This window comes from Mustela nivalis (genome assembly GCF_964662115.1).
Source record: "Mustela nivalis genome assembly, chromosome: 8".
NCBI lineage: Eukaryota > Metazoa > Chordata > Mammalia > Carnivora > Mustelidae > Mustela > Mustela nivalis.
The window spans coordinates 7280654-7308098 of NC_139027.1; the positions used below are offsets into that span (position 1 = coordinate 7280654).

At 54.4% G+C, this 27445-nt stretch overlaps 1 protein-coding gene and 1 pseudogene across 3 annotated transcripts; one reads left to right on the forward strand and one right to left on the reverse strand.

The window, feature by feature from the left end:
• The first annotated feature begins 11685 nt into the window (after positions 1 to 11685).
• On the forward strand, positions 11686 to 23290 carry CIMIP5 (ciliary microtubule inner protein 5). Of its 2 annotated transcripts, none has more exons than XM_082745522.1 (4): positions 11686 to 12213; positions 16113 to 16152; positions 18026 to 18226; positions 18624 to 19041. In XM_082745522.1, exons 1-3 carry the CDS (start codon positions 11963 to 11965, stop codon positions 18215 to 18217), a joined length of 483 nt encoding a protein of 160 aa, XP_082601648.1. In that variant the 5' UTR covers positions 11686 to 11962; the 3' UTR covers positions 18218 to 18226; positions 18624 to 19041. The 2 variants fall into 2 exon arrangements, with proteins under 2 accessions (XP_082601648.1, XP_082601649.1); XM_082745523.1 differs by lacking the exon at positions 18624 to 19041 and adding an exon at positions 23207 to 23290 and having other exon boundaries at positions 11700 to 12213.
• A 1535-nt stretch (positions 23291 to 24825) lies between these two features.
• Positions 24826 to 25541, reverse strand: LOC309872002 (large ribosomal subunit protein uL6 pseudogene; annotated as a pseudogene). Its single transcript has one exon. The product of its transcript is annotated as a large ribosomal subunit protein uL6 pseudogene (transcript).
• Between the last annotated feature and the right edge of the window lie 1904 nt (positions 25542 to 27445).

Here is a 27445-nt window from a genome sequence, read left to right on the forward strand (position 1 = left end):
ACACTCAAAGAAATGGTTTCTGTGTGACAGAACTGCTTGTTGTGCATTTGCCACCCTTCCCTGGGCTCCCTGGAAGGCGAGGGACGATGCGCAGAGGAGAGCCTCGCAGGGCCTGCGGCAGCACGGCGGACTCCACACCCCGCCCGGGCGCTTCAGGTCTGCGGCTGCCCCCCGCGCTCACCCCCGTCCCGTCAGATCGCCTCTCCAGCTGAAAGGAAAAAGTGCACGTGAGCCCGACACTGAGCCAGGGGCGCCCGCCTGTCCCCCCCGAGAACCCCCGACGCGAGGACAGGTGTCGGACCTCACGCTGGCCGGGTCCCCTTCTGTCCGGGTCCGGCTCGCCACATCGCTATCGCCGGACGTGTGGCTCGGGCTACCGCGGAGTCCAACCCCTCACCTCCTTTACAGACTAGAAAACTCAACCGAAAGGGGCAGGGACTTTGTGGACAGCGAGCTACACAAGCAAAATCAGATAAAATATTTCCAGAAGATCGAGGAGTGCACGGACAAGTGTCAGGGACACGCACCTCCATCCCGCAGGTTTAAAGCCAGCTGCGGGCAGCTCTCCCAGGCCTGCTCAGACCCCGCCACGGCGTCTGATGCTTCCGGGGGCGGCGGGATTGGTCACTGTGTCTGGCCTGGGGCCTGGGGAAGGGAAGGCGTTAAGTAACTATGGGTCCCCTGCCCCTCCCTTTCCTGGTCTGGGGGTCTCCCCTGATCCAATCCATTCCGCATGGGGGCTTATTCTTTTTTTTTTCAATTAACCCTGTCCTTCTCCTTCACCCTCACCAGATACCCTGAGCAAAGTACTGGCTGAACCTCAGCTCCAATCCACACGTCCAATCCCAGACTTCTCACCTGACAGGAAGCGCCATTTCCAGCCCAGAGAGAGGGGAAGAAGGCTTCTGGTCATGTTAACTAAGTTTACAGTGTTGGAGCCAGGCAGCGTGCGGTCCAGGGAAGTGAGAACCAGTTAGGCCTCATCCCAGCACCAGTGCAAGACGATGCAAGAAGCCGGGAGGGGGAAGAAAGAAGCCTTCTGCTGCAGGGACAAGAAAGTGCCACCCAGGATCCCAGAACGGGGAGAAGGTGAGTTCTAGAAACAGAGTGGCGAGACTGGCCACTTTTGAGCCAAATTCCAGTGTGTAGGATTGTTGAAATAACCGGCAAGAAGAAAGGGGCTCATCACCGGGGCGGGTGGACAGTCTGTAGCTCCCATCTCATCGCACTTTGGTAAGGTCCAAAAAAGCCTCCTGGGACAAGCATGAGGCCAAATCGTCTTTGTTTTGGGGAGAAAATTGTCCACATCTGTCCACAATTCTTCGCAAATGAAAGAAAGAAAGAAAAAAAAAAAAAGCAGCAGCAGCATCTCAAGGTCAAAGTTGAGAGAGAGGGAACTGTGCCTCAGAGTGACCAGAAGGGACGCAGAGTGAGGCACAATAGGAAAGAAAAGTCCAGACACAAGGAATAAGACGAAAAGAGTCAGTGTCCCTCCATCTGGTAGGTTCTGGAAGAGAAAACCTAGAGGAAATGAAGGAGAGCCAACGGACAAAGGGACCAGCAGCCACGGACGCGCAGCCTCAAGCAGGATCTCACATCTGGACAACACGACGACAGACCACAGACAAAGAGAAGATCTGGAAAGCAACAAGAAGCAAGGGGCAGATCTCTGCAGGGTCCTGGGTGCTCGTGGACAGTGTCCGTGGAACAGTGTCCGTGGACAGTGTCCGTGGACAGCCAGCGCAAACCAGAATACGATGGGAGCTTATTCTCAAAGTGCTAAGAAAACATTTCATGGTCAAAACAGGACCGCATCGTCCTGCATAGTGAAACCATCATGTAAGAGTGATGGAAAGAATTCAGATTTTCATAGACAAATAGAAACGAGTGAATTTACCAATAGGCCTTCATCATGGGAAACACCAAAGAAACTATTTCACAAAGAAGAAAACTGAACCCAGAAGGAAGACAGAAATGAGCAAAGAAGGTAGGAAATAGGCCAGAAAAGCAGAACCGGTACTGACGAAATACAGCATCGTGATTAATTTGAGGGGTAATAAAAACAAGGGAGAACTCAAGTACCACACAAAAAGACATGGAAATTTGGTAAATGGTGATAGTGAAAACACTCTAAAATTTGTGTATTTTATACCAAATGCTTGGGTGGAGGATAGAAAAATGGTAAACCTTTATAAACTGCATTAAATACACATATTAAGGACAACTACTAAATAAAAAATAGGCAATTTTCCAAGAGGTAAAGAAGAGTAGAGTTTATCTCAAAATATTGGAAGTAACAGAAATTTTAAAGAGCAGGGTGAACAGAAAGTAGGAAATAAGATTGTAGGGAAGAATTAAAATATCAACAATTACAATAAAAATGACTAAACTTGGTTGTTAAAAGGCAGAATCTGTCGGACTGGATTTTTTTCTTTAGGATGGCCTTATGCTGTTTACAGGACACACCTAAAATGTAAGTACTCCTATTTGAAATCAACGGATGGAGAAAGAAATTGCAAGCAAATATTTATCAAAAGAAAATGAGTTTAGTTATATTAAAAAGGGGGGGGAGGAAGAGACCACGTGCTTCCTAAGACAGCAAACTTACCATTTAATGGTGAAAAGCACACCAGAAAGTTCTAACAGTCTTGAGCGTGACACAGCTAACAACACAGCCTCAAAATAGATAAAAGCCTACCCTTTGGGGGCCCTCTTTCCGCACTCACAGAAACAGAACCAGACATGCTGGAGAAACAGTGTGGTGAGGACTCCGGGAAGCGGCAAAAGGGAGTCATTAGAAGGAAAGGGCTGCCTAGAGTGGGTGGCCATTAGCGAGCAGAAACACACCCACCTTGCGTGCACTGTAGCGGGACAGGGTGGATACAGCGGGGCTTCTGGAAGCTTCTGGACCACTCTGAGGTCGAGGGTCCTTTGAGAAGTTGTTGGAACCTACAGATCGCCCTCTGTTCCCCAAAACTGTGCACCTACAGAAAACATCACTCATAATATCAGGGATACTGAAGGACACCCCTGAACTTTTCCAGGTCTTTGATATAAACAGAGGAAAGTGGGGCACCTAGAAACCACGAAAGATGACAGAGAGCTGACAGAGACTGACAGAGAGCTGGGTGGCAGCTCGTTCTGAGGAGGTCAGGAAAGGGATAATTTCTGAGCCAAGGCTGAAGGACAAGAGCAAGCCACGCCCTGATGAGAGCCGTTCCTGGGCAGAGCGAGGTGCAGACATCAGGTGGGGCTGGCTTGGTGGCGCGAGGGCCCAGGTGGGACACAGGTGCCCTCATGAGGTGGTGGGAGAGTCTTGTCTTGGTGTTGACTGGGGAAGAGCGATCACGTATTGGTTTGAACGAAACCCAAGTCTTTGCGGGCTGGATCCGCGTGATCTCTGGAACAGGTGGAAATGAGCCCTGCTGGCAGGCAGCCTGAGATAAACAAGTTTTCCAAGGGGACACAGAGGAAGCCACCAGAACAAAGGAAACAAAGAAAGCCACGCAAGGCCACTTTGCAGCTGCAAAAATGACTAACCCTCCTCCTAGAATCGCCCCGCAGGAGAAGGCCTTGGGCTCCTGGGTGGGCACGCTCCCTTGCTACAGCAAGCCTCAGAACCCAGTGCAGAGACTACGAGAATGTTCGGGAATGTGTGCGGTGGGTAGCTCTCTCCAGTGGACTGCAACACAATCGTAACCATATTGGCCCCGCATTATTCTTTCCAGCACCCAAGCAGTTTGCTAGGAACGTTACACGGAGTTTGAAACATTTCACGTTGCCGTAACCCTCGGGGTGACTGCTGTCATTACCACCTCCTTCCCGGGGAGTGGGATGAGGCGTGGCTGGGAGAGGCTAAAGCAGCGGGAGGGGATTTAGCCAGTCCCATGAAGGAGTTGCGTTCCCATAGCTCCACATCAACACAGCTACTCTCAGCATTTGAGCGCTGGTGAGGGCAAGAGCCAGCGCTCCGATCCACGTCGGACCCCCAAGTGTTTGCTCATAACCACCATATTTGCCACCTTCCTGCACAGAAAGCCAGAAAGTGACTTTCAGCCTAATGCCAAATGCAAGCAGCATCCCAGTCTAGTGCACTTGAACCCAGGGATGCAAGATGCAAATGCAAATACATTCTCATTGCCAGGAGGCACTAACCGCTCTAACAGAGAGGGGCCCGGAATTCAGACATGCCCTTAGTGTTGGGAACGCAGAGCAAACATCTTTCTTCTACTACACAACTGTGACCCTTTAAGGGGTGTCCCCAGGTCCCGGCTGAGTTTGTGGTCTCCCAAGGACCCCTCCTGATTTAGAGATTCTGCACCAGTTTGTAGACCCAATGTGTCTGAGACAGCTGTTGGCCTTTACAGGAATCAAAACAAGTCTAATATGGGCAAAATCATAAGCAAGAAATTACGAAAGTCCCATCAGTAGATAAAACAGTCTTCAGCCCGCTTTGGTTTTGCAGCTCTAAAGCTAACTCTTGGACCCCTCACCAAATATCACTTCCTCTCCAAAACCACTGTCCAGTGTTCTTCAACAAGGCTTCCGTGCCTCCCGTGTTTAGAAGAGAACAGAAGATTTCCTTGGACCGGGATACAGACCTCTGTGCCCCTACCCACTTCCCTCCTGCTTTGAAAATGCAGAATGGGGATGCCTGGGAGTCCTGTCCCCTTCCCCAGTCCCCAGCCCTGGTCCGGGGAGGTGACACCTCACCGTGGCCCCTGGGCACCTCCTGCTCGTGCTTTCAAGTCGTAGGATTCAGGCGTCTCACCGGGAGGCCACAGAGGCAGACCCAGAATCCGACCAACAGCTGGAGGACAGTGGCCAACCCATGGGTCTATAACGGAGCCGAAAAAGAGCCCATTCGCCCGACGTGCAGCAAACCCACAGACCGGAGCCGGGCTCCTGCGGTGAGGACTGAGGGCCTGCGGATGCTACGACCCCACCCGGGAGAATGGGAGATCATGCTCCCAAGTCCGGAGCCCCCGGATGGCTCGCAAGTGAGGGTTTTTAAAGGCGAAGCTTGGGGCAGAGGCCTCCTGAGAAAGTGGGCGCCACTGACTGCGGGCCCGAGAGGTCATGTGAGAGAACCTGCTGCTGCTATACCTGGGTCCCCAGAGGCGAGCGCATCTCAAGGGGCTTGCAATGTGACAAATGTCTCTGTTCCTTTTTTTAATGCTTTATTTAAATTCAGTTTAGTTAACATATACTGTATTACTAGTTTCAGGGGTAGAATTGAGTGATTCATTACTTTCACAAAGAGTGCGTCTCCTGCTTTCCCTAATGCCCAACCCCCAGTGGCCCATCCCCCACTCCCCTCCAGCAACCCTCAGTCTGTTCCCTGTAATTAAGAGTTTCTCGCGGTCTGCCTCCCTTTCCCTTCCCCTACTATGTTCATCAGTTTTGCTTCTTCAATTCCACATATGAGTGAGATCGTATGATAAGTGTCTTTCTCTGACTTATTTCACTTAGCGTGATACCCTCTGGTTCCATCCGTGTTGTTGCAAATGGCAAGATTTCATTCCTTTGGATGGCTGAGTAATATTCCTCTGTGTGTGTGTGTGTGTGTGTGTGTGTGTGTGACATTTTCCTTATCCCCTCATCTGTCGATGGACAACCGGGCTCTCTCCGTGGTTTGGCTATTGTGGACATGGCTGCTATAAACATTGGGGAGTGTGTCTTTATTCTTCATGTTAGGGATTTCATTAGGTACTTCTGGTGTCAGTGTCTTTAGGGCAGTGCTGATTCATTACTTGTCCTACGGGTTCCTGTGAAGAAGAAGCAGATGTCCCTGTCTCTTAAGCCTGGGCCAGCATGTTCCCTGCTGGTCCGGCTGCACCCAGGGATAATACAATCTGACGAGACAGGTGACAGGTGCCAGCTTCGGAGGGCCAGGCCTGTGTCATCTGACTCTGAGTTCCCACCCCCTCTAAACTCTCTGGACTGCGTTTCCTCATCTGTAAACAGAGAAAATAAGACCCATCTGTATGACTCAGGTTCCCTAAAGAAAAAGAATGTACTGATACAGATATGCAGAGTTGGACAGGCAGGCAGATGGACAGACCGAGACAGACAGACCTGTTATAAGGAATTGGCCCACGGATCACAGAGGCTGACAAGTCCCCGGAAGCACAGATGGCAAGACAGAGACCCCCCACAGCCGACGGCGTAAGCTCTAGTCTGGCAGGCTCAGACCCAAGAAATGCTGGTCTCCCAGCGTAGGACCAAAGGCAAGAAGAGACCAATGTCCCAGCACGGCAGTCATGCTGAAGAACTCTTCTCGCTCGGACTTCTTGTTCTATGCTGGTCTTCCAGTAACCGGACCAGGCGCACGGGAAGGGCGATCTGCTCTACTCAGTCTACGGATTCCCATGAACTTGCTCTTGGGAGACAAGCTGCTTGGGGTCACTGGACTTTGCTGGACTTGAATCCTTGGCGACACCCACATTCTAGACCCGATTCTCCCTAGAAGAACCTACCTGAGCGCGAACACGCCCAGCACAGACGTGCCCGGAGCTGGAGGGCGCTGGTGACCACCTTCCCAGCCGGCTCTCACCAGCAGGGCCAGGTCCGGCGTGGGGGAGACTGTGGAACTGGCTTCCCCACGGTCACTCAGGGGCAGGGCTGGAGCTGGGACAGAGGTCTGCCTGACACAAATCTACACCGTTTACCCAGCTGGGTGCTCTCGTCCACTCCCCCAGCCGGCCCAGCTGCCCCCCCCCTCCAGCCCGGCCCCCAGCCTCTCACCTGGGCGACACAGACAGCAGGAGGAGCTCTGGGTCCCCGGAGCAGGGGTGAGGTCTGCCAGACCAAGCTCGCGGTGGGGGAGGTAGACCTGCGGGGGTCAGCAGGGGTGGGCAAACCATGGGGGCTGAGGAAGCCAAGGGCAAGGCAGCCTGATCTGCTATGAGAGGGGACTGTCCTCGTGTCCCCCACAGAAAGGCAGGGGGACTGTCTCGCCTTGGTTTGCGAACAGCTCCTATTCTCATAATTACCAACCGTACGAACCACTGAAACCCCAGTGCTTGGGCTGATGGGATCGCCACTGCTTCAGGTCCCCACAGACGGCATCCAAGCTAAAAATCACCCTGTAAGTACTGGTTTGGTTTTTAAAGACCCAGATCCTTTCATCCCACCTGGTAAACAGCTGCTCCCCAACCCGCCCCCACCCCCACTTCCCGCCTCTCACTCCTGCACTCCTGAGTGGCAGCAGGTGGTCTCCAGTCCCTCCTGGATGGCTGGTGCCTGGGCCCTACCTGTCACTAACCATTTTGGGGGTATCACCCCCACCCAGAGCCACTTCTAACTGAGGGCTCTTTGTCAAACCCCGGTTTCCTCCGGCCCACGGCTGAATTCCTTCATGGACACCTCTGGACGTCACACTCATTTCCAGAACGCCTCAAACCTTCAGGACACCCGCCTTCTCTAAGCACCCCTGCCCCATGACATAACAGGAGAGAATCCCGGAGTTTGGAGCTGAGGGAAGATGTATGGCTACAGGCTGCCCCCTGCTGCCCCAGAGGTGCATCGCAATCATCGCCCGTTCAACTACTTTCACCTAAAAGGCAGGTATTCAGCTGCCCAGTAGTAGGAAGTTCCAGAATATAGAAAATAAAGAGGATGGCTCCAGATTATTTTTTCCAGTGCTTAAAATGTCCCCAATTCCCGGGAACCCTGGGTCTTCATAATACAAACCACTGAGTTTATGCGGGATGTTTTCCACTGTAAATACTAATTTAGGCAGAGACCAGAAATGGCGGTCAGCAGGGGTTCTGGCCCTGACACCCCATTTCCCGCCCACAGAACCAGTAGGAGACATGGTTTTCTGAGCTTTCTGAGCGCCCGGGCTCCGCACCAAACCCAGAGAAGATCAACCATCCCTTACGAGGCCGTCACACTTCAGGGAGAAACGCAAGCCCTGAATTGCTCTACAATTATTATTTTTAACATAATTATCTATCAGGGAATATTTAAATGATCTCCCAGAGCCTAGATGGGTATTGAAAATGTGGAGCGCCTAGTCGCCGGAAATCATCAAGGATGCTCGTGGGGGACACGAGGACTAGTTCAGTGTAAGCAGCGCAATCACGCAAGAGCGAAGCAGCCCCTGGGACCACCACCCTCGGCGCAGCCCGCTGGCCGCCCTTCACGGGGCTCCGGGAACCTACATGTCCGGAGGGTTCCCTGCCTTCCCTGGTAAGAGTGACTCCCTCTGCCTAAACTATGCTACAACATGGTTCATGCGGAAGACGGGCTTTCCTTCTGGGACTCTGGGATCTGGGGACGTGCTACACAGAGGGGCCTACATGACCCCCCACACACACCCTGTGGAAGCCCTGGGCACTGAGTCTCTGAAGAGCCTACTTGGTCAAGGCACCTGGGTGACTCAGGTGGTTGAGCATCGGACGGTCAGTCAGCTCAGGTCATGAGCTCAGGATCCAGGGATCGAGCCCCACGTGGAGACTGCTTGACATTCTCTCTCTCTCTCTCCCTCCCGCATGGGGCTCTCTGCTCAGCAGGGAGCCTGCTTCCTCCTCTCTCTACCCGCCTCTCTGCCTTCTTGTGATCTCTCTCTGTCAAATAAGTAAATTAAAAAAAAAAAAAATCTTAAAGAAAAAAAAAAGCTTGTGCCTGGTTTCCTCCGAGCACTGCAGGCTGAGTCCTGGGAGTCCTCCTAGCCCATGGTCAAGCTGGGGGTGGTGTCAGCGACCCCGACACACAGCTTCTGGTTCTGGTGGGGACCGGCCCAACTGGCACAGTCGAGCCTGGCCGGAGAGGTGCTCTGTACGCTGCGCGTGGTGAAAATGTCCGCACCCTCCGACTCGGTCATCCCGTTCTAGCAACACGTCCTGTCGGCAACAGTGCAGCAGACGGAGGCACAGACACCCATCGGAACGAATGCCAAGTCCGGGAACAGAGTAAATGCCCAAGAGCAGGGAAACGGCTAAGTGTATTGTGACACACCAGTTGTACGAAACTGATTCAAGGGAGGAGTATAAAGATGATGAAGACAGACATGAAAAGATGTTTCCGATGTTAAATTTTTTAAGGCTGAGTAAATTGACTGCAAAGAACAAAACTGACTGTTCAAGTGAAACCGGCTGCGGTGACCAGCGTGGACTTCTCTAACCTAAATTACCTTGAACGCTGCTGTTGTCATCATCTGCGAACCTTCTGGGGACTCGGCAGGAGCAGCTGGAAAGGTGTGAGCGGCGGCCCTGATCCGTCTGCTTTCACCACCTCTCATGAAGCCTTCAGGGAGTGCGTGTGGGGAAACAGAGTTAAGCCAGTTTTCACCTGGGAGAGAGAGATCTAGGGGACAGGAAGGAAGCCTAAACTAAGCAGGCAAAGACTTTCCCCACTGCAGTCCCGGCCCTCCCGGAGCCCCGCCTCTCCCTGCACCTCATCTGGTGACCCCCATTTCTGCTTGCTCCCATCTCTGCTCAGTGACGTCACTCCGGCTCCACCGGCTCCCGACCGGAACCTCTTCCCCTAGCCCCAAGGGGGAGCTCCCGCCCAGGCCTAGCCCTCTGCCAGCAACTCGGGAAGGGGCGGGGTCTACAGGTGGTGGGCGTGGCTTCTCGAGCAAGCCCCACCCCACCTGGCCCACAGGGCGGTCGAAATCTCTCAGGTTGCTACCACCTGGCCCAGGGTGTAGAGTTCTACCAGAACCTACCTTAAGGTCCTTCTGGGATTGAGGGAAATCCATTAAAATACAGCTCCAGCAACCCCTAAATCCAAGGATTTTTGTCCTGTCCTGGAAGGTTGTATAGAAAGTTACATCATAAGGTGTGGGGTGTAGAAGGGGCAATGCCTTGCTCAAGGACATCCAGCAGATGTCCTGGCAGAGCTGGCAGAGCTGGGACTGGAACCCAGTGTCCCGATTCCCTTTGGGGGGTCCCCCAGGCTGGGCTTACGCAGACGCACCCAGAGTGGATCTGGACACTTTTTGGCTCAGTGACTGAAGAAAGAGAATGTGTTCAAGCTGGACTGGCAGGCGAAGTCTTTCTCTCTGCAACATTTTTATTTTGAAAAATTACAAACATATAGAAACGTTGAAAAAAGGGTACAGTGCACAACCATATACCCATGACTAGATTGTACAATTAACATTTTGTTGTATTTGCTTTGTCACATTTCTATTTGTCCCTCTACCATCTGTCAGTCTGAAATAGTTTCTGAATTAAAGACGAACCCGCACAGAAATATTCAGCCTCTCCATACATCAAGCCCTTAGTCATCCTGGATGTCTCTGCTGGCCTTTTTGGTCCTGTTCCTTGTCTCTGGAGCATGTGGCCAGGTATCTGAGCAAACTGCATGGCTGTTCCAGGCTGTTCCAGGCTGCTCCACGCCTCAGCCTGCCACTGAGCTTACAAGAAGCGTCCCATGCAGTGGGCACTGACCGTCTGTATACACACACACACTCAGGGGACCTCTCCCAGAGTTTCAAGGAGGTCAGAGCTGCCACTTCTCGGCAAGGTAGGGACTGGTCCTGGCTGTGCTGGGGGTCCAGCTGCCGAAGAGTTACTCAGCCACCAGGGCAGCCTCCTTCTCGGCCCCTGGGCATTCACCCCATCCACCTTTACTGGGAAAACACCAGGATCGTAGAAGACCAGCCTGCCTGTCCCAGCTCTGGAGGAAGAACACAGAAGAGAGGAGAGACAGCCCCACTGGCCCCACAGCCTCTACTTTCAGACTGATGTCACTCGGCCCCCCTCAGGTGAGTGCTGGCGGCTGTCACCCCGTCTCTGCTGCAGCCCTCTGCCTGAAGCCAACGTGGGCTTCCCCACCTGGGCCGTGGCCGTGCTACTCCCAGTCCTCTTGTTCTTTCCTGAGGGTTCTGGTTCTTTCCCTTGTGCACCAGCTGGGAGGAGTGCCTGAGGGCACCGGCTGAGGCCAGCAGGAGGGGCCTGGAGCCACAGAGCGACCTGGGCCCCACTGGGTCAGAGCAGAGTCACAGCCAAAGGCTCAGAGCATGAATCCCCGCCCTCCGGTTCTCCTTGTTTCCTTCAGAGGATCTAAAGTCAAGGCCAAGCCTCAGGATAACCTAAGGACCTTGGACAGGCACTTAATTTTACTGGCGAGGGCCTCCGTTCCCTCCTGGGTTGAATGGGGTTAGAAATCTATGTCTCGGAGGACCCGGCCGGTTGAGCCAGATGAACGATGGTGCTTTGTAAACCTTCCAGGTTGATGCGGCTAGAACAGGTATTAACGGCAGAGTCACTAATTTCCCCTCGCCCGCCCCTGCTCGAGCCGAGCATCGCCCCCGCATCCCAGCATCCGGCATCGGCTCTAAAGCTCACATAGCGCCTGCCTCGGCCCCTCTCCTGGGAGCCCCGCATCCGCAGGGAGCTGAAAGGATGACAATTGTCAGTTCACAGACCCCAGGAGGGGCAGGGGCTGCTCCAGGTGGCAGTTGGAGGCCCGGGCCCAAACCCCCGCAACCTGTGTGCTGAGGAGCCACGAGCCGGGGCTTTTCTTATGGCCCCAGAAGCCAGGGCTTTGGTCTCCCCCACCCCAGTGCTGTTTTGGGGTCTCCAGCCAGGGGGCCTGGGGTCAGAGCTGAAGAGCAGCTGAGCCGGGCCTGGCACAGACACAGACACTCTCTCCAGCTGCCCCCCCCCCACCGGGGTTCAGATGTCACACACACACTGGGAGCTGCTGGTCCCTCGTCCCCTCGGCAACAGTCAACACAGGCAGACGCTGGGAACACAGCTCGGCTCAAGCGCCCTCCCCAGCCCGCATCAGCCACTCCGGGCTTGGGGTCTAGACAGCTAGTGAGGGGGACCCCTGCACAGACTTCCCAGGGGTTGAGGGGGTCCCGGTGCGGTCCAAGCTCAGACCGGAGCCGCCTCTCTCTCTCTCTCTCTCTCCCTCTCCCTCTAACTCTCCAGTCTCTATTTCTCTCTGTCTCTGTGTTACACACACACACACACACACACACACACACACACACACACCCATGGGGAGCCGCCCTGCCCCGAGGTTCCCAAGAACCACATCAGCTGGGTACCGGCTGCCCTTGACCAGACAGTCAGCCTTGGACTCCTCCACGGCCCCGGGTGGCCCTGCGGTGGGCAGGGGTCTCGCCAGCAGTCGCCAAGCCCCCCAGGCCCCAGAAGCAGAGCAGTTGGGCCAGGGGACAGACGGTGTGAGGCAGGATCAGCTGTGGAGGGAGCTCGTGGAGGCCGAGAGGAGGGGCCAACAGCGCTGGTGAGTGCCCGGCCCGACCCCCAGCCTAACTCAGGGTCTAGGAAGCTTCTGGAAGAAGAGAAATCCATGAGAAGGAGGAACCCAGCAAATGGGTGTTGATGGAAAAGTGTCCTGGGCCCACCTGGGGCCTCGAGGGTGGGAGGGAAGGGGGGCAGGTGACCCACCCACCGGGTGACCCGCCTCCCTCGCTCCGGGGTCCCACCGGCCTTTGGAAGAATCCCTCACGGGCGGGCCAGGAAGTCATGGCAGCACTGGCCGGGGGGGCAGGGGTGCGAGGGGAGCACCTGGCCCTCTGACCCAGGTGAGAGACACCCTTCACGCGTTTGCTCAATCCAGACGTTTCTAGGATAGAGCCACCATCAGGCTGCAGTGAGGGACAAGGCAGGCCCAGACCCGGTTCCTTGGCGCCTCCCTCAGGACAGGGCCGCGCAGAAGCGAGCAGAGAGAGGACGAGGGTCAGGCAGTGAGGGGAGGGTGGGCGCCTTCTTCTTACAGAGGCCCCTCCGGGGAGGCACGTTGAGGCGGAGACCTGAAACCCGAGAATAGGCCGAGAAGAGTTTGTCGTGTTTAAAAACAAAGCAAAGCAAAGACTGTCCCTGTGGCGGCCGGGAGCCCCAAGAGGAGCAGTAGGAGGGACACCTCACACACTGTGGACGGTCGGATGCGTCCGTGTAGTGAGGCCCCAGCGAGGGCTTTGAGGAACAGCACGATGTGATCTGCCAAAATCTGAGGAAAAATTCAAGCCATGTTTTTGTGGTCGGATTCTGACGACTGCGGACGGGCTGGAGTGAGACTGTGTGCGGTGTGTGCGGTGTGGGGGCTCTGTGGGGTGTAGGGGATGGGGTGTGTGTATGTGTGTGGTGTGTACGTGTGTGTGTGTCTGCTGTGTATGGTATGTGCGTGGTGTGTATGGGGGTGTGTGTATGTGGGTTTGTGTGGTGGGTGTAGGGTCGTGTGTGTATGTGTGCTGGATGCGGGGTGTGTGTATGTTTGGGGGGCAACCCGAGCAGACTTGGGGCTCTGTGAGTGCGCAGGAGAACCGGGCGCTGAGCGGCTGTGGGCGCGGGGACAGGGGTTCGGGGACTGTGCCTCCAGCTCTGGGGTGAAGATGCGAGAGCTGAGTGGGGTGTGAAATGCCAAACCACATCCAGGTGGCCTCCCTGGAGGTGGCGGAGTGGCACCAGTCAGGAGCTGGGCGACGGCCCCACAGGACAGAACGCGGGGAGGAGGCCAGGCGTTGAGGGGAGCCAGAAAGGAAGTGACCGCTAAGGGACAGGGGGTTTCTCTTTGCGGTGACAAAAAGAGCGGGGAGGGTGCATGTCTCTGAGTGTACTGGGAACCACTGGACCAGACCCTCTGCGGGGGGGACCCTTACAACATGTGGATCTGCTCTCGATGGAGGCAGCACTCACAGAACGCTGGTGCGGCAGGCGTGACAAGCCCCCCCCGGAAGGATGACATGTGTCCTGAGCGATGAGGCCACAGCACTCAGCCGGCAACAGTCACTTGCTGGACAGCAAGTAGCCAGGAGATCAAGAGAAGTTGCCAGAAAAGAAGGGGTCACAGACCCCAAGAAGAAAGAGTTCAGGGAAATCCGGAGCTGTGCTCCCAACAGGAATATGGCAGGAGCCATCTGTAGAATTTTCCATATTCTAGTCACAGCCTTAAAAAAGGTGACAAGAAACTACTGAAATCCTTATTAAGGATGTATCTTGTCCAAAATATTATCTTTTTGGCATGGAGTCAATATTTTTAAAAGGGGATAATTGACATTCTTCTTGGCACCAAGTCTTTGAAATCAGGCCTGTATCTGAAGTCTCAGGGCCCAGGAGATGTGCCCCATAAACCCACCTCCTGGGGTTTTTCTAGACAGAGAAACTGAGGGCCCAAGACCACAGTGACCTCGCTCAGGGCCACACAGCCAGCAAAGCAGGCGGCAAGCAGAGCGAGGACAGGGACCCAGAGTTCCCGCCTCCTACCTCACTGGCTCTCGCTAAGTCTTCGCGTGGCTCTGAGGTTAAGGTCCCTGCTTTCTGTTAGTTCAAAACCAAAGCTCTTGGAACATGGCTACCATGTGACAAGACAGGGGTGATGGTGAGTGGAAGGGTCAGGACACCTGGGGAGGATGGGGGGAGAGGAAGCAGGGGGAAGCTGATGAGGGAACAGGAACCCCAGGAAGGGTCAGGTCGGAAGGTTCCCAATGACTCAGGAGGGTAGCTTGAAGACAGGGAACTCAGTCTGAAGTCTGACTATGGAACAATGAGGCAACTTGGAAAGGAACAAAAAACAAACTCTAGGGAAAAAAAAAATCTATAACGTTGAAATACAAAACACAACTGAAGTGAGCCTTCATAAACCCAGATTCAATTGCTCAGGAAGACAAGGAGGGGGAACACATGGAACCCTGGAAAACAGAGCAAGAAGATCCCACATACCTTCCAACAGAGCTCTCCAAGGGGAAACTGGGAGAGATCAAATACCGGAGGGGAAAGCATCTTGAGAATTTTCTAGAACCGCAGAAATGCACGCATGCGGATACTGGAGGGTGTCCTCCACAACATGAAAGTAAACAAGGAAGGAAGGCCCAGGACCCCAAAAGCGGAGACCCCCAAGGAGAGGTCAGGACAGCAAGAGGGGGTCTTGGGCAGCAGCCCTTGTGGCAGCAGGGCGACCCGGGTTCCCAGACTGCAGCTTCTACAACAAACTTGAAAAAGAGGGTAGATTACCCATCGCGCTTGCCTGTGTGGGAGATCATAGGGGGAGGGGCTTTACAATCTTGTTGGAGGGTTTAGAATCAGTGAGCTATACACAGCTAAGAAAACCAGGAAAAAATGTGATCATAAACTCTAGAAAAAAACTCCAGGTTGTCCAAGGAACGATTGGAGATCCCATGGTCCTAGATAGCCATTCTGTGAACAGTATCTAGAGAAGCCCGAGGGTATGAACAACGCACACCAGTCCTCCCAAAATCTACGACACAATCATTTTGGAAGAAATGAGGGAAAGGAAACGGAGCAAGAAAGCTAACTCAGCATCTCCCATAACAGAAAGTCCACAGATACGTTTGCAGCTTCAAAAACTCAAGAAATGGCAATCTAGATTTATTATTCCAGAATATGACCATGGCAGACCCAAAGAACTAGCAAAAGGGCTAGAAATGTGACCGGAGGCTGTGGGGTTCGGGGGCTGGGAGGTTTGGGGTAGAGAAGCCTGTTTTTATTATAAGTCTTACAGAATTGTTCAGCTTCTTAAAAACAGTTTAAAATAAAAATGAAATTAGCAGCCCTGTCCTGGTCTCCAGCCCAGTGCCCACCTTCCTCTGTAGCACACACTGCAAGGCTACCAAAAAAGTGAGGTTTTGGGGGGCACCTGGGTGGCTCAGTGGGTTAAGCCTCTGCCTTCAGCACAGGTCATGATTTCAGGGTCCTGGGATCGAGTCCTGCATCTGGCTCTCTGCTCTGCACGGAGCCTTGCTCCCTCTTCTCTCTCTACCTGCCTCTCTGCCTACTTCTGATCTCTCTCTGTCAAATAAATTAAAAATTAGAAAAAAATTATTTTAAAAAAGTGAGGTTTTTCTTCACAAAGTACTTAAGGGCTCCCACTGGGCTCTGAAAATGCAGAGGGCTTGCACCCTTGCCTTCCCCATCACGGGCCACCACCACTGCGCCACACCTGCCACTCCGGGAAACGTCACTAATTATTGAAACACTGGCTCGGTGTAGAGTCAACATGGTTGGCTTAGGGTGTTTGTTTCACCTGATCCTTTTAGCTCCCGCGTGACGTAATAAATGCACCCACGGCACTGACTCATTCACCTGACACAGTGAAATCCATTTGCAAAAAAGAAGTCGCAGAAAGATGTGACACTGCCCCCTCCCACCCTGTGTTTTCCTTTCCAGGGCTCAGCACTGGAGTTTCCTGAAAGACTACGACCCCTTGGTAAGGCCAACGGCGTTCCCGTCATGCAGACGTGCACAGGGATGTGAGCACATTCATCTCACGTTTCCGGGGGACCTACTGTGTGCTGGGTGCGGGAATGGATGGAGACAAATACATATATACTGTCTTGTTTCAAGAAACTCGGGGTCTGGAGGAAAGAAAATGCTTAGAGCGCGTTTAGGTATTAGTTTCCTGCAGCGTTTCTAGATCTTATGACGACGAACCAGCTGGCAATGTTGGGTGTCCGCTTCGGAAATGCTTGTCCCCATGAGGATGTCAGAGTGGCAGTGAGTGGAGTGTGTGTGGTGTGCCGTTTGGGGATCAGCTTGGGTGAACATACGTTGTAAATGAATTCTCCTGCTTCTAAAGTCACCACTTCCAATCCGTCCTCCACGTTGCTACCAAGGTAATTTTCCTAAACCACCAAACTGGCCCTCTCTCTCCCCCGCTTAAAATCCTTCAATATACCTGCATTTTTCCGGGCGGCTCACAGCGCTTCCCATGATCTGCCTCCCCATGCTGACCTACACATTATTTTAGCCGTGCCTTTGTGCACGCTGTTCCCCTGCCTGAAATGCCCTTCCCGCCTCAGTCAATCCTATTCATCACTCAAGGGCCTCCCTCTCTCTGGAAATCTGTCCTTCCTGAGCAGGCTCCCTCAGATCCTGCTGTTGGTTACTCGACAGCATATCCAATCCGCTCCTCTGAAAGAGTCTGTCACGTTTCGACGATCGACTTCACCAGGCTGTGGTCTCCCTAAGAGAAAGGAGAAAGCCAGCTTCCTCGCTGTCCCCCACCCACCAGCTGTGCCTTACCCCCCAGGACCTCATAGATACTCAGCACTCGGTTGATGCTGGATAAATGACCAAATGTTGGATGAATGTGGCCCTAAGGATGGTCAATGAACCAACCTGGAAAATGAGCAGTGGGCCAAGTGGTCCAAGCAGTGGCCACGCCTGGAGGAGGTTTAGGGGAGGTTTAACTAATTTCTGCCTTTCCAGCCTGCGGGCTCGCTGTCTGCCCTGGGATAGAAGGTGTCGTTCATGAGACCTGAAGTCCCACACTGAGCTCCTGGGCTGGGCTCCCAGCCTGCAGTCTCCCTGCCAAGGGCTGGGATTAGCAACCCGATCACGGACACCTGCATCACGCCCAAAGGTGTGGGGCCACCATGGCCCGGAATTTCCCAGGGGAACGCCAGGATCCTGATACTGCACTGGTCCTATAACCACTGGGGGACCCAGGGTAGCCCCGAGTGACCTTGACCCGAGGGCTCCCCAGACTGTTCTCGGTTCAGGCACAGACTCACTCAGTCCCCTTCCGGTCACATGCGCGAACGTTCAGGACCCCAGCCAGGGAACAAACCCAAGTGTCATCCATGGCGGGAAGGCTAAATAACGTGGAACATTCGTGCAAGCCACACGAGGGCGTGCGGCGGAGCAAGGACAACAAGAGAGCGGCGGCCACACGCAGAAACGTGCACGACCCTCGAACACACGTTCCTGAGAGACGGGAGCCACCGTCTCACAAGATAAATTTCAAAACCGGGAGTCCGAGAGGCAGCCCCGGCTGCCTTGGGGGTGGGGACGGAGCCTGGGGTCTGAGCAGGCGGGTCCAGGTCGCGTGGCACGTCCCCATCTGGGGGGCTGCACAGACTTGCTCACGGCATGGGGCTCGTGGAGCCGACGGTTATGATTTGCGGCCGTTTCTGGGTGTGTGTGACTTCAAGGAATTCTGAGCTCCCCGGGGCCCCACAGGGATGGAGACAGCTGGAGGGAGCCACCCGCTCCCTGCTCCCGGCTCGCCTCCCTTCCCTGCTAAGGGCTGGCCCCACGCACACCTCTCCTCTGTGACACCTTCTGTCCCCTCTCCTCAGGGCAATAGGAAGGAGCCTGTGCAGCTGCCGGAGCACGTGTCTCTCTTTTCCAACACAGTCCCCAACTCCGCCAACCAGGTGGTGGGCAGCAGGGTGAACACGCCCCTGGGGCAAACCCTCATCGCGATGGACTTCTTCTGTGTCAGTGGAGTCCGGAAAAAGAAGCTGGAAGCCGAGCTGCAGCCCGTGTAGGGGGAGGAGGTGAGTGCCGGGGTGCGGCGGGGAGGGGGGTGTGGGCTGAGCTGCCCGGCGGCCCGGGTCAATGGCCCACGCTTGTCAGCCAGCCTTTCCTCCTCTCCGCGCCCCGCACAACCTCTCCGAGGGCTCCACTGGCCCGTTTTCAGTCCTGAGATTAGGACTCCAGGAGCGTGTCCGTGGTCCAGGCCCCGGCAGGGCTGGGGTCTCCCTCGCAGGGCCCCTGAGAGGCAGCCCTACGTTTGCAGTCACGAGCTCACCTGGGTTCAAATCCCGCCCTGAACTCCGAGCAGCTGTGTGATGCTGGGCGGGTTGTTGGAACCCTCTGTGCCTCTACCCGCCCCCCCCATAACATGGTGTATTTGCTTCCCACTGCTGCCGTCGCACATGGCCACACGCCGAGGGGTTGGAAGAGCACACGCGTTCCATCTTACAGCGCCCGAGCTCAGAAATCCAGACTGGGTCTCGCCGGAAGGAAATCAAGGTGTGCGAGTCCTGTGTTTCTTTCCGGAGGCTAGAGGCATCTGGTTCCCCGCCGCTTCCAGCCTCTAGAGGGAGGCTGTCCACATTCCTTGACCCGTGGTTTCCTCCTCTCCGAAAGCAGAATGATAGCATCTCCAGGCTCCAAACCACCCCCCTCTCTCCATCTTTTAGGATATCTAAGATAATCTCTCCATCTCACAGTTCTTAATTTAATCATGTTGGCAAAATCCCTTTTGCATGTAAAGGAACATATTCATAAGCCCTGGGGTTGGGTCATGGATGACTTTGGCGGCACTTTCTGTCTACAACCTACAGGACGAATAAAAGTACTGATTCTAGAAGGTTGTCTTGGAGATGAATTGGGTTTGTGTGTGTTACTGCTCAGAGCAGGGCCTGGGTCATGGTGACAACAGTGTGTTTGCAGAGGACGCCCCTCTCCCGGGAGCGAGAGTAGCCTCCTGGTGAGTGACGCAGGGAGATGTGGCTCCTCACACGGGGGCTGCTGGGAGGTCAGCCCTTGGGTCAGCTTCATTCCCGTGTGATGGTCTGGGTGGTCAGGGGTGGGCCGGAGCCAACCCGGGGGGAGCCCCCCTGCAGAGCCCAAGCTGAGGCTCTGCCGGCCGCCCTGGAAACCCGTGACCCGGACCCACTCCATGCGCTCTGTGCTCTGCGGAGGACCTGGAGGGTCTCGGGCCTGGGCTCAGCCACAGCAGGAAAGGGGAGCAGGGCGCCTGGGCTCCAGATGAGCTCTTATTTCCATTGGAGAGAAAGGGTGGAAGCAAGAGATATTCTGGAGCTCCTGGGGGGAGGCTAAGTCAAGGTTAAATGCAGAAGTGGGGGGGCGGATCCCGTGTAGACTGGAGAGAATCATCCAGATCTTTTTTGCCCAGAGGGAGGGCAGGAGGCCGGGGACAGGTGTGGGTTCTGCCACCTGCGGACAACACAGTTATCAAGCATAGACTCTGTACTCGGCACACTCGCTGAATGGTAAGGCTTATTGCCATGATTGGAAAGGCTTATTGCCATGGTTTGACAGATTTGGAAACTAAGCCGAAGACATCGTTCAGTCTGGCCGGGATTCTACAGCCAGAGAAGAGCCGGACTCACGCCTGACTTTACCAAACCCAGTTCTCCTCGGCGAGCCTCAGTCCTCACCGCTGTGAAATGGGGGCGGAGAGACTGGGTCTCAGGATGGCACCTGCTCAGCGCGCTGTCTGTGGGCGTGCAAGCAGGCCCTGAGGCTCAGCGGGCCGCCGTCACACCGCGTGACACACCATGCCACTTCTTGCTCAAGGGTCTGCATGGACTTGGCTCCAGGCCTCGGGTTGAGGCCAAGTCTGTCCGTAGGTCTCCCACTACCTTGGACCAACAGCTTCCTAGGGCACGTTCTCATGGCACATCACCAGAGCCCAGGAGCCAACGCAAGCCGTGCAGAGCTTTGCAAGCCCTCATCCGCTAGCCTGTTAGCAGCTGAACAGGTCACATGGCCACCCCCGGCTCACGAAGGCAAGAAAGCACACCTCACCCCCGCAGGAGCGTCAGGAGGCAAACACCGGCTGGGTCATAACCCCAAGTAAGAGGCAGAGGCTCTGCCTGATTGCACAAGGAGCTTTGGGCAACAGTTTTCTGCAGGTGGCTTAAAGCAACACCTGGCCCGGCGTCCTGGGTCACAGAGCTGCGCGCGGATGGAGCCCTGAATTCTGCGGGTCCCAGACTGGTCCTCTCCACAGTTGGCCGAGCCCTGCTAGAGGCAGGCACCTGTCCCTGCTCCAGCTTGTGCCTGACCCCGCTGTGGGGTTGCGGGTCAGGGGCTCTCAGCCCGAGAGACTGTGGGAGTCCCAGCTTGGGGGCTCAGGGAGGAAGTCCTCCTGCAGGAGTTGTCACCAAGCTGGTCCTTGAGGAACAGCCAGGCAGGTGGGGAGGGGAGGGGGTTTCTGCTCAAAGGGACAGGCACCGCCAGGAAGGGCTCCAGGGCAGGCGAGCACCCATGAGGCCAGCCCTGAGCAGAGAGCCCCCAGGAAGAGCTGCCTTCCGCACTCCGCAGCTCCCCTGCACGGTGTCATCACGGGAGACCCCTCCCCACTACCAGCCGGCCATCCCTGCCCTTCCCTGCCGCGTCTGCCATCCCCTCCAGAGGACACCTGCTTCTACCGCCCCACATCCTGGCCACGTCACCTGCCGGAGCCAAGGACACCGGGCTAAGGGGTGTCTGTGTCATGCCTCATTAGGACCCAAACAAAGGAGGCCGGCTGGGCCAGGAGAAGGGGCGCCAAGCCTTTGTGTCGGCACCAGCAAAGGCCAGGGGGACATTAGAAACAAGGAGACGAGACATCTTACTGCCCAAGGCTGGGCAGAGCTGGAAGTAGGGGCTAACCGAGCCATAGGGAGGCTGAAGGATTCTTTCTTTGCCTTTTATAACTGCTTCTCCGACCTCTCCTGCCTCATTCTCCTGTGGCAAAACCAGCATCACTGCTTTCTCTCTCTCTCCCTCTCTCTCTCTCTCTGTCTCTCATACACACACACACACACACACACACACACACACACCACTGTCCAGAGAATGTACGAGGTGAGCTCAGAGTTTCTTCCTTTGCCCATAAGGGAGAAAGTGTTCAAAACAGGATGAGGGCCCGCAAAGTGATGGAGTCAAAACTAGCATGAAGGGGTTCCCACTGGTGAAATCTGGGACAAGGAGAGCAGTAAAGTGATGCCCATTCCTGACTTCACCTGTGACAACACACCCCTGACAGCTTCTGAGCAAAGCCAGTGCCCCTAAATCCCACCAAATAATAATAATAATAAATAATAATAATGATGATGATAATAATAATGCCATGAGTCCATATCAATAAGTTTTAAAATGTTTAAGTAGAGGAAGAAAAGCTCTTCTTTACTGAAAAATGTAGCATAAATGAAAAAAAAAAACAGAAAATCACCATTTTATCACTATCATTGATTTGGGTAAGAATCAGTAAAAGACACTAAAAGCACTATGGGAAAGATTCTTAGGGAGTGATAAATGACGAAGTCTGAGAGACTCCCCTTAACCACATTATTAAACTTAACCTTGCTAGCCAGAGGACAGCGGACAGCAGGTGCGTCCTGATGGGACCCGCTGGGGAGGGGCGCCCACCCGGGGAGCACTCCTGCCAGCCCCACATAACCGGAGCGCCCCGTCGGGCACGCCCCAATGGAGCGGCTCTGCCTAACTCTGGCCTTGACTCTTCGCAACGTCAATATCCCGAGAGACACGGGACACCGCGGTTGGGATCCACATTAAAGGCGGTACAGAAAATATTCAGGACCAGCTCCCACGACAAAGCAAAAGCAGCCCTAAAGGACACTGCGCCGACTGGAGGTCAGACGATAGGCACTAAACAGTAGACAATAGCTCTGTACCAACGTTCAGTCTGCACAGTGCGACCGTTCTAGCAAGATGATGTAGGAGAATGCCCTTGTTCCTAGGAGAGGGCAGTGGCTGGGGGCAACTGGCATCACGTCTAAGACTCACTTGCACTGTAGAACCCCCATCCTGGCCAAGTCTCCCCTTCCCATCAAGGGTACAGAGGACCCAAAAGTCAGCTCCCCGGTCAGATAAGCCGACATGTATGGGATGTCCCAGCTGGGACGTGGGGGCTGGGATTCCCCATCCTCCTCCGGAGCCCAGACCAGACTCCTCCTCGGGTAACCCACTCTCCACAGCTTTGGGAGCAAAGCCAGTACCCACAAACCCCCAAAACACTTGGCTAGTTCGCACTCAGTAAGGAACCACCATTTACTACACACCGACTAGGTACCTCTTAGAACATTGATGAGATGGGTATGATTATCCCCATTTTAAAATGAAGAAATTGAGGCATAGGGAGGTTAAGAGCTTGCCCATCTCACACAGTCTGTAAGGGCCACGCCGGGAAGACAGCAGAGGTTTGCAAGACCTTGGAGTCCCACAGCCACATCCGCCACATCCAGGGCCTCGTGCAAAGCAGCCGGTGCAGGGAGAGAGGCTCAGAGTCAGGTAGAAATCCTCCTCCTCCAATCCCGCCTCCCCTGGCTGAGGCCCAGAGCAGGCAGCTTCTGTCTCTGGCCTGGTGGTTGTTTGTCCCAAGCCATAGAAGGACAGCTCTGTCTTACAGAGGTCAGGCAGGCAGGGGGCACTCCCAGAAGAGTAGGGACAGGTAGAGCTCCCGGCTGGAGTTCTGGGACAGGTGGGGCCCCGGGCTGGAGCCTCTCCCTCCTGTCACTGCTCCTGTGGACCCAGGATGAAGAGAGGGGGGTAGGGGGGAGGCGTGAAGGGGGAGGAGGGGGAGGAGAGAATCCCAGCCACTTGGCAGGGCCAGGAGCTGCTTCCACCATGAGGGGAACACCGTGAGGGGAGCGAAGCACCTGGCATGCGGCAGGCGCTCCCCTTCTAGATGCTTCTACAGTTGTCACTGCTGCTGTTGACAAGTCTTTGATGTTTGTAAGAAACCAAACCTCTTTACTTCCCTATTTCACTTCCTACAGGCAGTACCCGCCCGCTGCTGAACAACCGAACCAGAGGCCCCGGGGATTCCCACCGCACGGGCGAAGGCAGGAGCAGCTGGCACGCAGATCGTGTTCTCTGACAACTAGCAGACTTTACCGAAACGACGGGGCACATTCAGTCCACCGTGGAGACCCCCTCTGCACATAACACCTACAATGATGCCTGGACATGCCCGAGACTCGCCCCAAACCCAGGAGAGCCGGAGTGCTCCCCCTCAGTGCTCCCGAGGGCCGCCTCCTCTTCCGGGCGCGTCCTGTTCCCTGCCTGATGCCCCCCACGCCCGGGCCCTCTTCCCTCTCCAGCCTCAGCCACTCAGACAGAACCTGGTTCTGGACAGAACCCAGAACTGCAGGTCCACGGCCAAGTCCAGTGGAGTCCTCGTGTTCAGAGCAGCAGAGGACTTTGGAAGAGTCAGGGAGACAGGACGTGGAGGTCGGGGAGTGCTCCTTGCCCTGAGGCGGTCACAGACACAGCCACGGCCCTACAATCTGTCTGACACAGAGCCCTCAGAGCCCTAAGCGTCCGGAGACGGGAAACCCACAGGCTGAGCCGCACAGACTTCAAACAAAATCTCCCCACTCACCCTGCGGGGGCCTCAGCCGTCAGCCTCCAGCTCGGGCACCCAGCCACATCAGAGAGCAACAGCTCAGATGAGATTTGCCCTGCAGAATTCCCGCCACCCAGTAAGGCATAGTAAACAGAAATCGTGTCTTCTGTCCAGAGCGTGGGAACATTGGCATGGTGCCACATGCTGAGGGCGTGGTCACGTGAGGCCCCTTGCGGTGACAGCGGCCCAACAATGAACAATGAAGCTGGGGGTACCAGACGCAGCGGCAGTCCGCCTTCTCACGTGACCGATTCCTGCCAAGCAGGAGCACCCCCAGGAGGCTCAGAGGGCAGAAGACACCACCCCAGGACGCTTCTAGAAGTACAGAGACATAGGAATGCGGGTCCTTCTGGGACGCCTGGGTCTTGAAGCTTAGGGGCAGACCTCAGCCTCAAGAGCACTGGGCAGCCACGGGGCAGCTTCCTGTGGTCGTGGACATGACCCCTCCCAGGGCAATTCTTCAGTGAGCCTTCTGTTCCTTCCAGACTCCTGCTCGTATCTGCTTCCTCGTCCTTACACTGCTCAACCCCAGGCAGTCATAACTAAGCTAACTACAGAGGGCGATTGTGTGGTCTGTCGCTGGACTTTCACGGACACATTCCTCTTGGCGGAGAACTTCCAGACCCCTCAAAGTTCCAGAACATTCTGTTGTCTCCTGGGACCCTGTCTGGGAGGCTCGCCCGGCCTCATTTTGAATTTACCAGAGAGAGCAACCTCACAAGCATGCAGATCTGTGACACAAAGGAAAATAATGTTGACCTTTCTGTTCCCAAAGGCTGTGGCGGTAGTGAGTGTGGGCTGCTATCGAGACCCCTTGAATTTGGAAGATGAGTCAACAGGATCTTCAGGGCAGGTAACAGTAAAGAAGATGCTCCTATACTTCCCACTTCAAAGATTAGCTGCATTTTTTAAAGAAAAAGCCCCAAAATCAATAGAGCTTTTGTTGCATCTTTAAAATACCACAAATAAATCTGAAAAAATCATCCGGCATTTTGCTGTTTCTACCGCTGGACAATTTAGTTTTTATTCATCAGGCTGCTGATTCATTCCTTTCTCAGAAACATAGATACCACCCCCCAAATTTTCTGATATCCTTGTTTTTAACGGTTGTGACTTGCTGAATCAAAGCAGCTGAGTTTGATACACGTTCAACGTCATTTCTTTCAAACATTAACTCATCATTCTGGGCTTGAGATACAGAACAGGACACACCTGGCCTCATCCAAACCCTGGTGATGTATTTTCACCCAAGAAATTTCGTATTTCAACAAGAGAACCACTGTCCTGGGTAACGATGTTGATGGGGAAGGGAGCATACACGACCTCACCTTGTAACCGGAAGCCCAGTATAACGCCCTTGACCATGTTTTGTGCACTACACATAGTGCACACAATAGCCATTCTTTTCTATTTTCCACCATTTGTCAACTCAGAGCCACTTTTTTTCCTTTCCAAGGAGACTGAGTTCTGCACTGATGTGGTTAAGTCTTTCCAGAAGGTTCCACTGGGGCCCTTCAGAGCCACATCAACATTTTCTGGAATGTCGACAGTCTGATTGCTGAGAATGGTCTTCATTCTTTTGGTAGATGTAGCAAAGAGCAGATGAGCTGCATTTTAAATCGATGTCAGGGAATGGCACTTTAACCTTGCTGCGGACCATTATGCATGAAGTGAATGTTTGGCCAAGAGAATCAGTATTTATGAAGGTGTCCCACAGGGAGCCCTGTCATCCTCTTCAGCCTCTACAGCCAGTGCCTCTCAAGCTGGTGTGCTTTCAAGTCTGGGGGATTTGTTAAAAGGAAGATTTTGGGTCAGCATGGTATGTGTGATATATATTACATAAGCAATGCATTCGATAGATAGATAGAGAAGTATGAATATATATATTACGGACTAAATTATGTCCCCCAGCCCCAAACTCACATGTGGAATTACCAACCCCAAAGGGACTGTATTTGGAGATAGTTGAGGTCATAAGGGTGGTGCCCTAGTCCAATGGGACCGGTGTCCTTCTAAGAAAAGAGAGAGAGAGATGCCAGGGGTGTGTACACACAGAGAAAAGACGACCACGTGAGGACGCAGGGAGAAGACAGCTGGGGAGAGAGGTCTCACCAGGAGCCAAACTCGCCAGCACCTTCCAGAAGTATGGGAAAATAAATTTCTGTTGTTTATGCCCCCCCCATCTGTGGTGTTTTGTTAAAGTAGCCCAAGCAGATTAATACAACACACACGCAGGCACACAGGCAGCACCCCAGCTCTGTCTCCTAAGAGGGCAGATGAAACTGACACCGCAAAAGTACTAAACACGTCCCACCCCAGGTCTTTGTTTCTAAACCCCACACTCTGTTCATTAACAGGGCGTCAGGCTCCTTAGAAAAGTGGCTGGTTCGCAGGGGAGCGCAGGAGCCCTAGTAACAGGGCAGGCAGAGAATTGCCTGAGAATTGCCATCGCTGGTGGTGCCAATCCAGGAGAGCCGACATTCCCATGTGTACCAGGAAGCCTTTGCTCTACCCATTCTGCAGAGGAGAAAACTGAGGCACCAGAGGTTGGACGAATGACCTAGAGTCATGCAGAGCTACAGCCAAGCCACCCAAGCACCGGGCTCCCAGGGACTGCCCTACGTAGCAAGGGCACGGTGCCTGGGGAACAGAGAGACTCCAGCTGGGCCGGCTGGGGGACAGGAAGCAGGCTGCCTGACCGTTCTGGAGCACAGAATCCTTCCCTTAAAACTAGAGGAACAAGAACCCCGTGCCTACCTTCTCTTTGGTTTTAAAACTTCATTGTAGAACAGTGCTTCCGCCATAGACCCATCATCAACGCCAAGAACGATCAACTCACAGCTCCTCTTGTTCCGTCCACCTCCCCACCCTTCCACCCAGGCCCCCAATATTTGGAAACCAATTCCAGACATAATATATTTCATTTCTAAGTATTTCAGAATCTCTAGAAGATGAGGATTTAACATGCACACTCTTCATTTTCCTCTTGAAAGTTTCCTTCTGGACATCCAGTTCCCCTAATTTAGGCTTGGGAAGGAGGAACCGATACTTCTGGTTTTTTCCAGAGGAAGGTTTTGATGGCCAGGTCGGGGGGCTGGAGGCGCGGGGAGGAACATGGGGCCGGACGGGAGGAAAGCCTGAAGCCAGGCTGAGAGTCACGGCACAGAACCAGACACCGCGAATTCTAGCATCGCATTTGTGTCATTTGTTGTTGTTGGGTTGTTGTTGTTGTTTTTTTCCCCCGCTTCAGAACCTGACCGCTCCGTGGATTCGGAGAGCTTGGAGAACACACTCCGCCGTTTTGTGCCGCGTCTACCTTACCTTCTTGCATCACAGACTCTGTTTTACCTCCTCAAGAACAACGTTCCCTCTGAAGTGGTGAGGTGCCCGACTTCTAGGGGATGGGGAGGAGCGCCCCACACCCAGCGGCAAGAAAGGGCAGAAATGAGTCGACCCTGGGAGGTGCTGCACGCCGCCCCCGCCCCCGGCCGCGAAGCCCGTGTCCCCAAGTAAAACGAGGAGGACGCACGTCTACGGAGTTGGATCGTTAACGTCGTCACAAGGTTTCATCTCTGAAATGCTTCCTGGGGAAACAAAGCACAGCGCTTGG

What these genes read in the sequence shown, in the direction of transcription:
- CIMIP5 (XM_082745522.1), top strand. Translation starts at nt 11,963, where the DNA reads ATGGGGAGCCGCCCTGCCCCGAGGTTCCCAAGAACCACATCAGCTGGG. An exon ending in AGGAGGGGCCAACAGCGCTG is followed by an intron (nt 12,214 to 16,112) that starts GTGAGTGCCCGG and finishes TTTCCTTTCCAG; the next exon opens with GGCTCAGCACTGGAGTTTCC. An exon ending in TGAAAGACTACGACCCCTTG is followed by an intron (nt 16,153 to 18,025) that starts GTAAGGCCAACG and finishes CCCTCTCCTCAG; the next exon opens with GGCAATAGGAAGGAGCCTGT.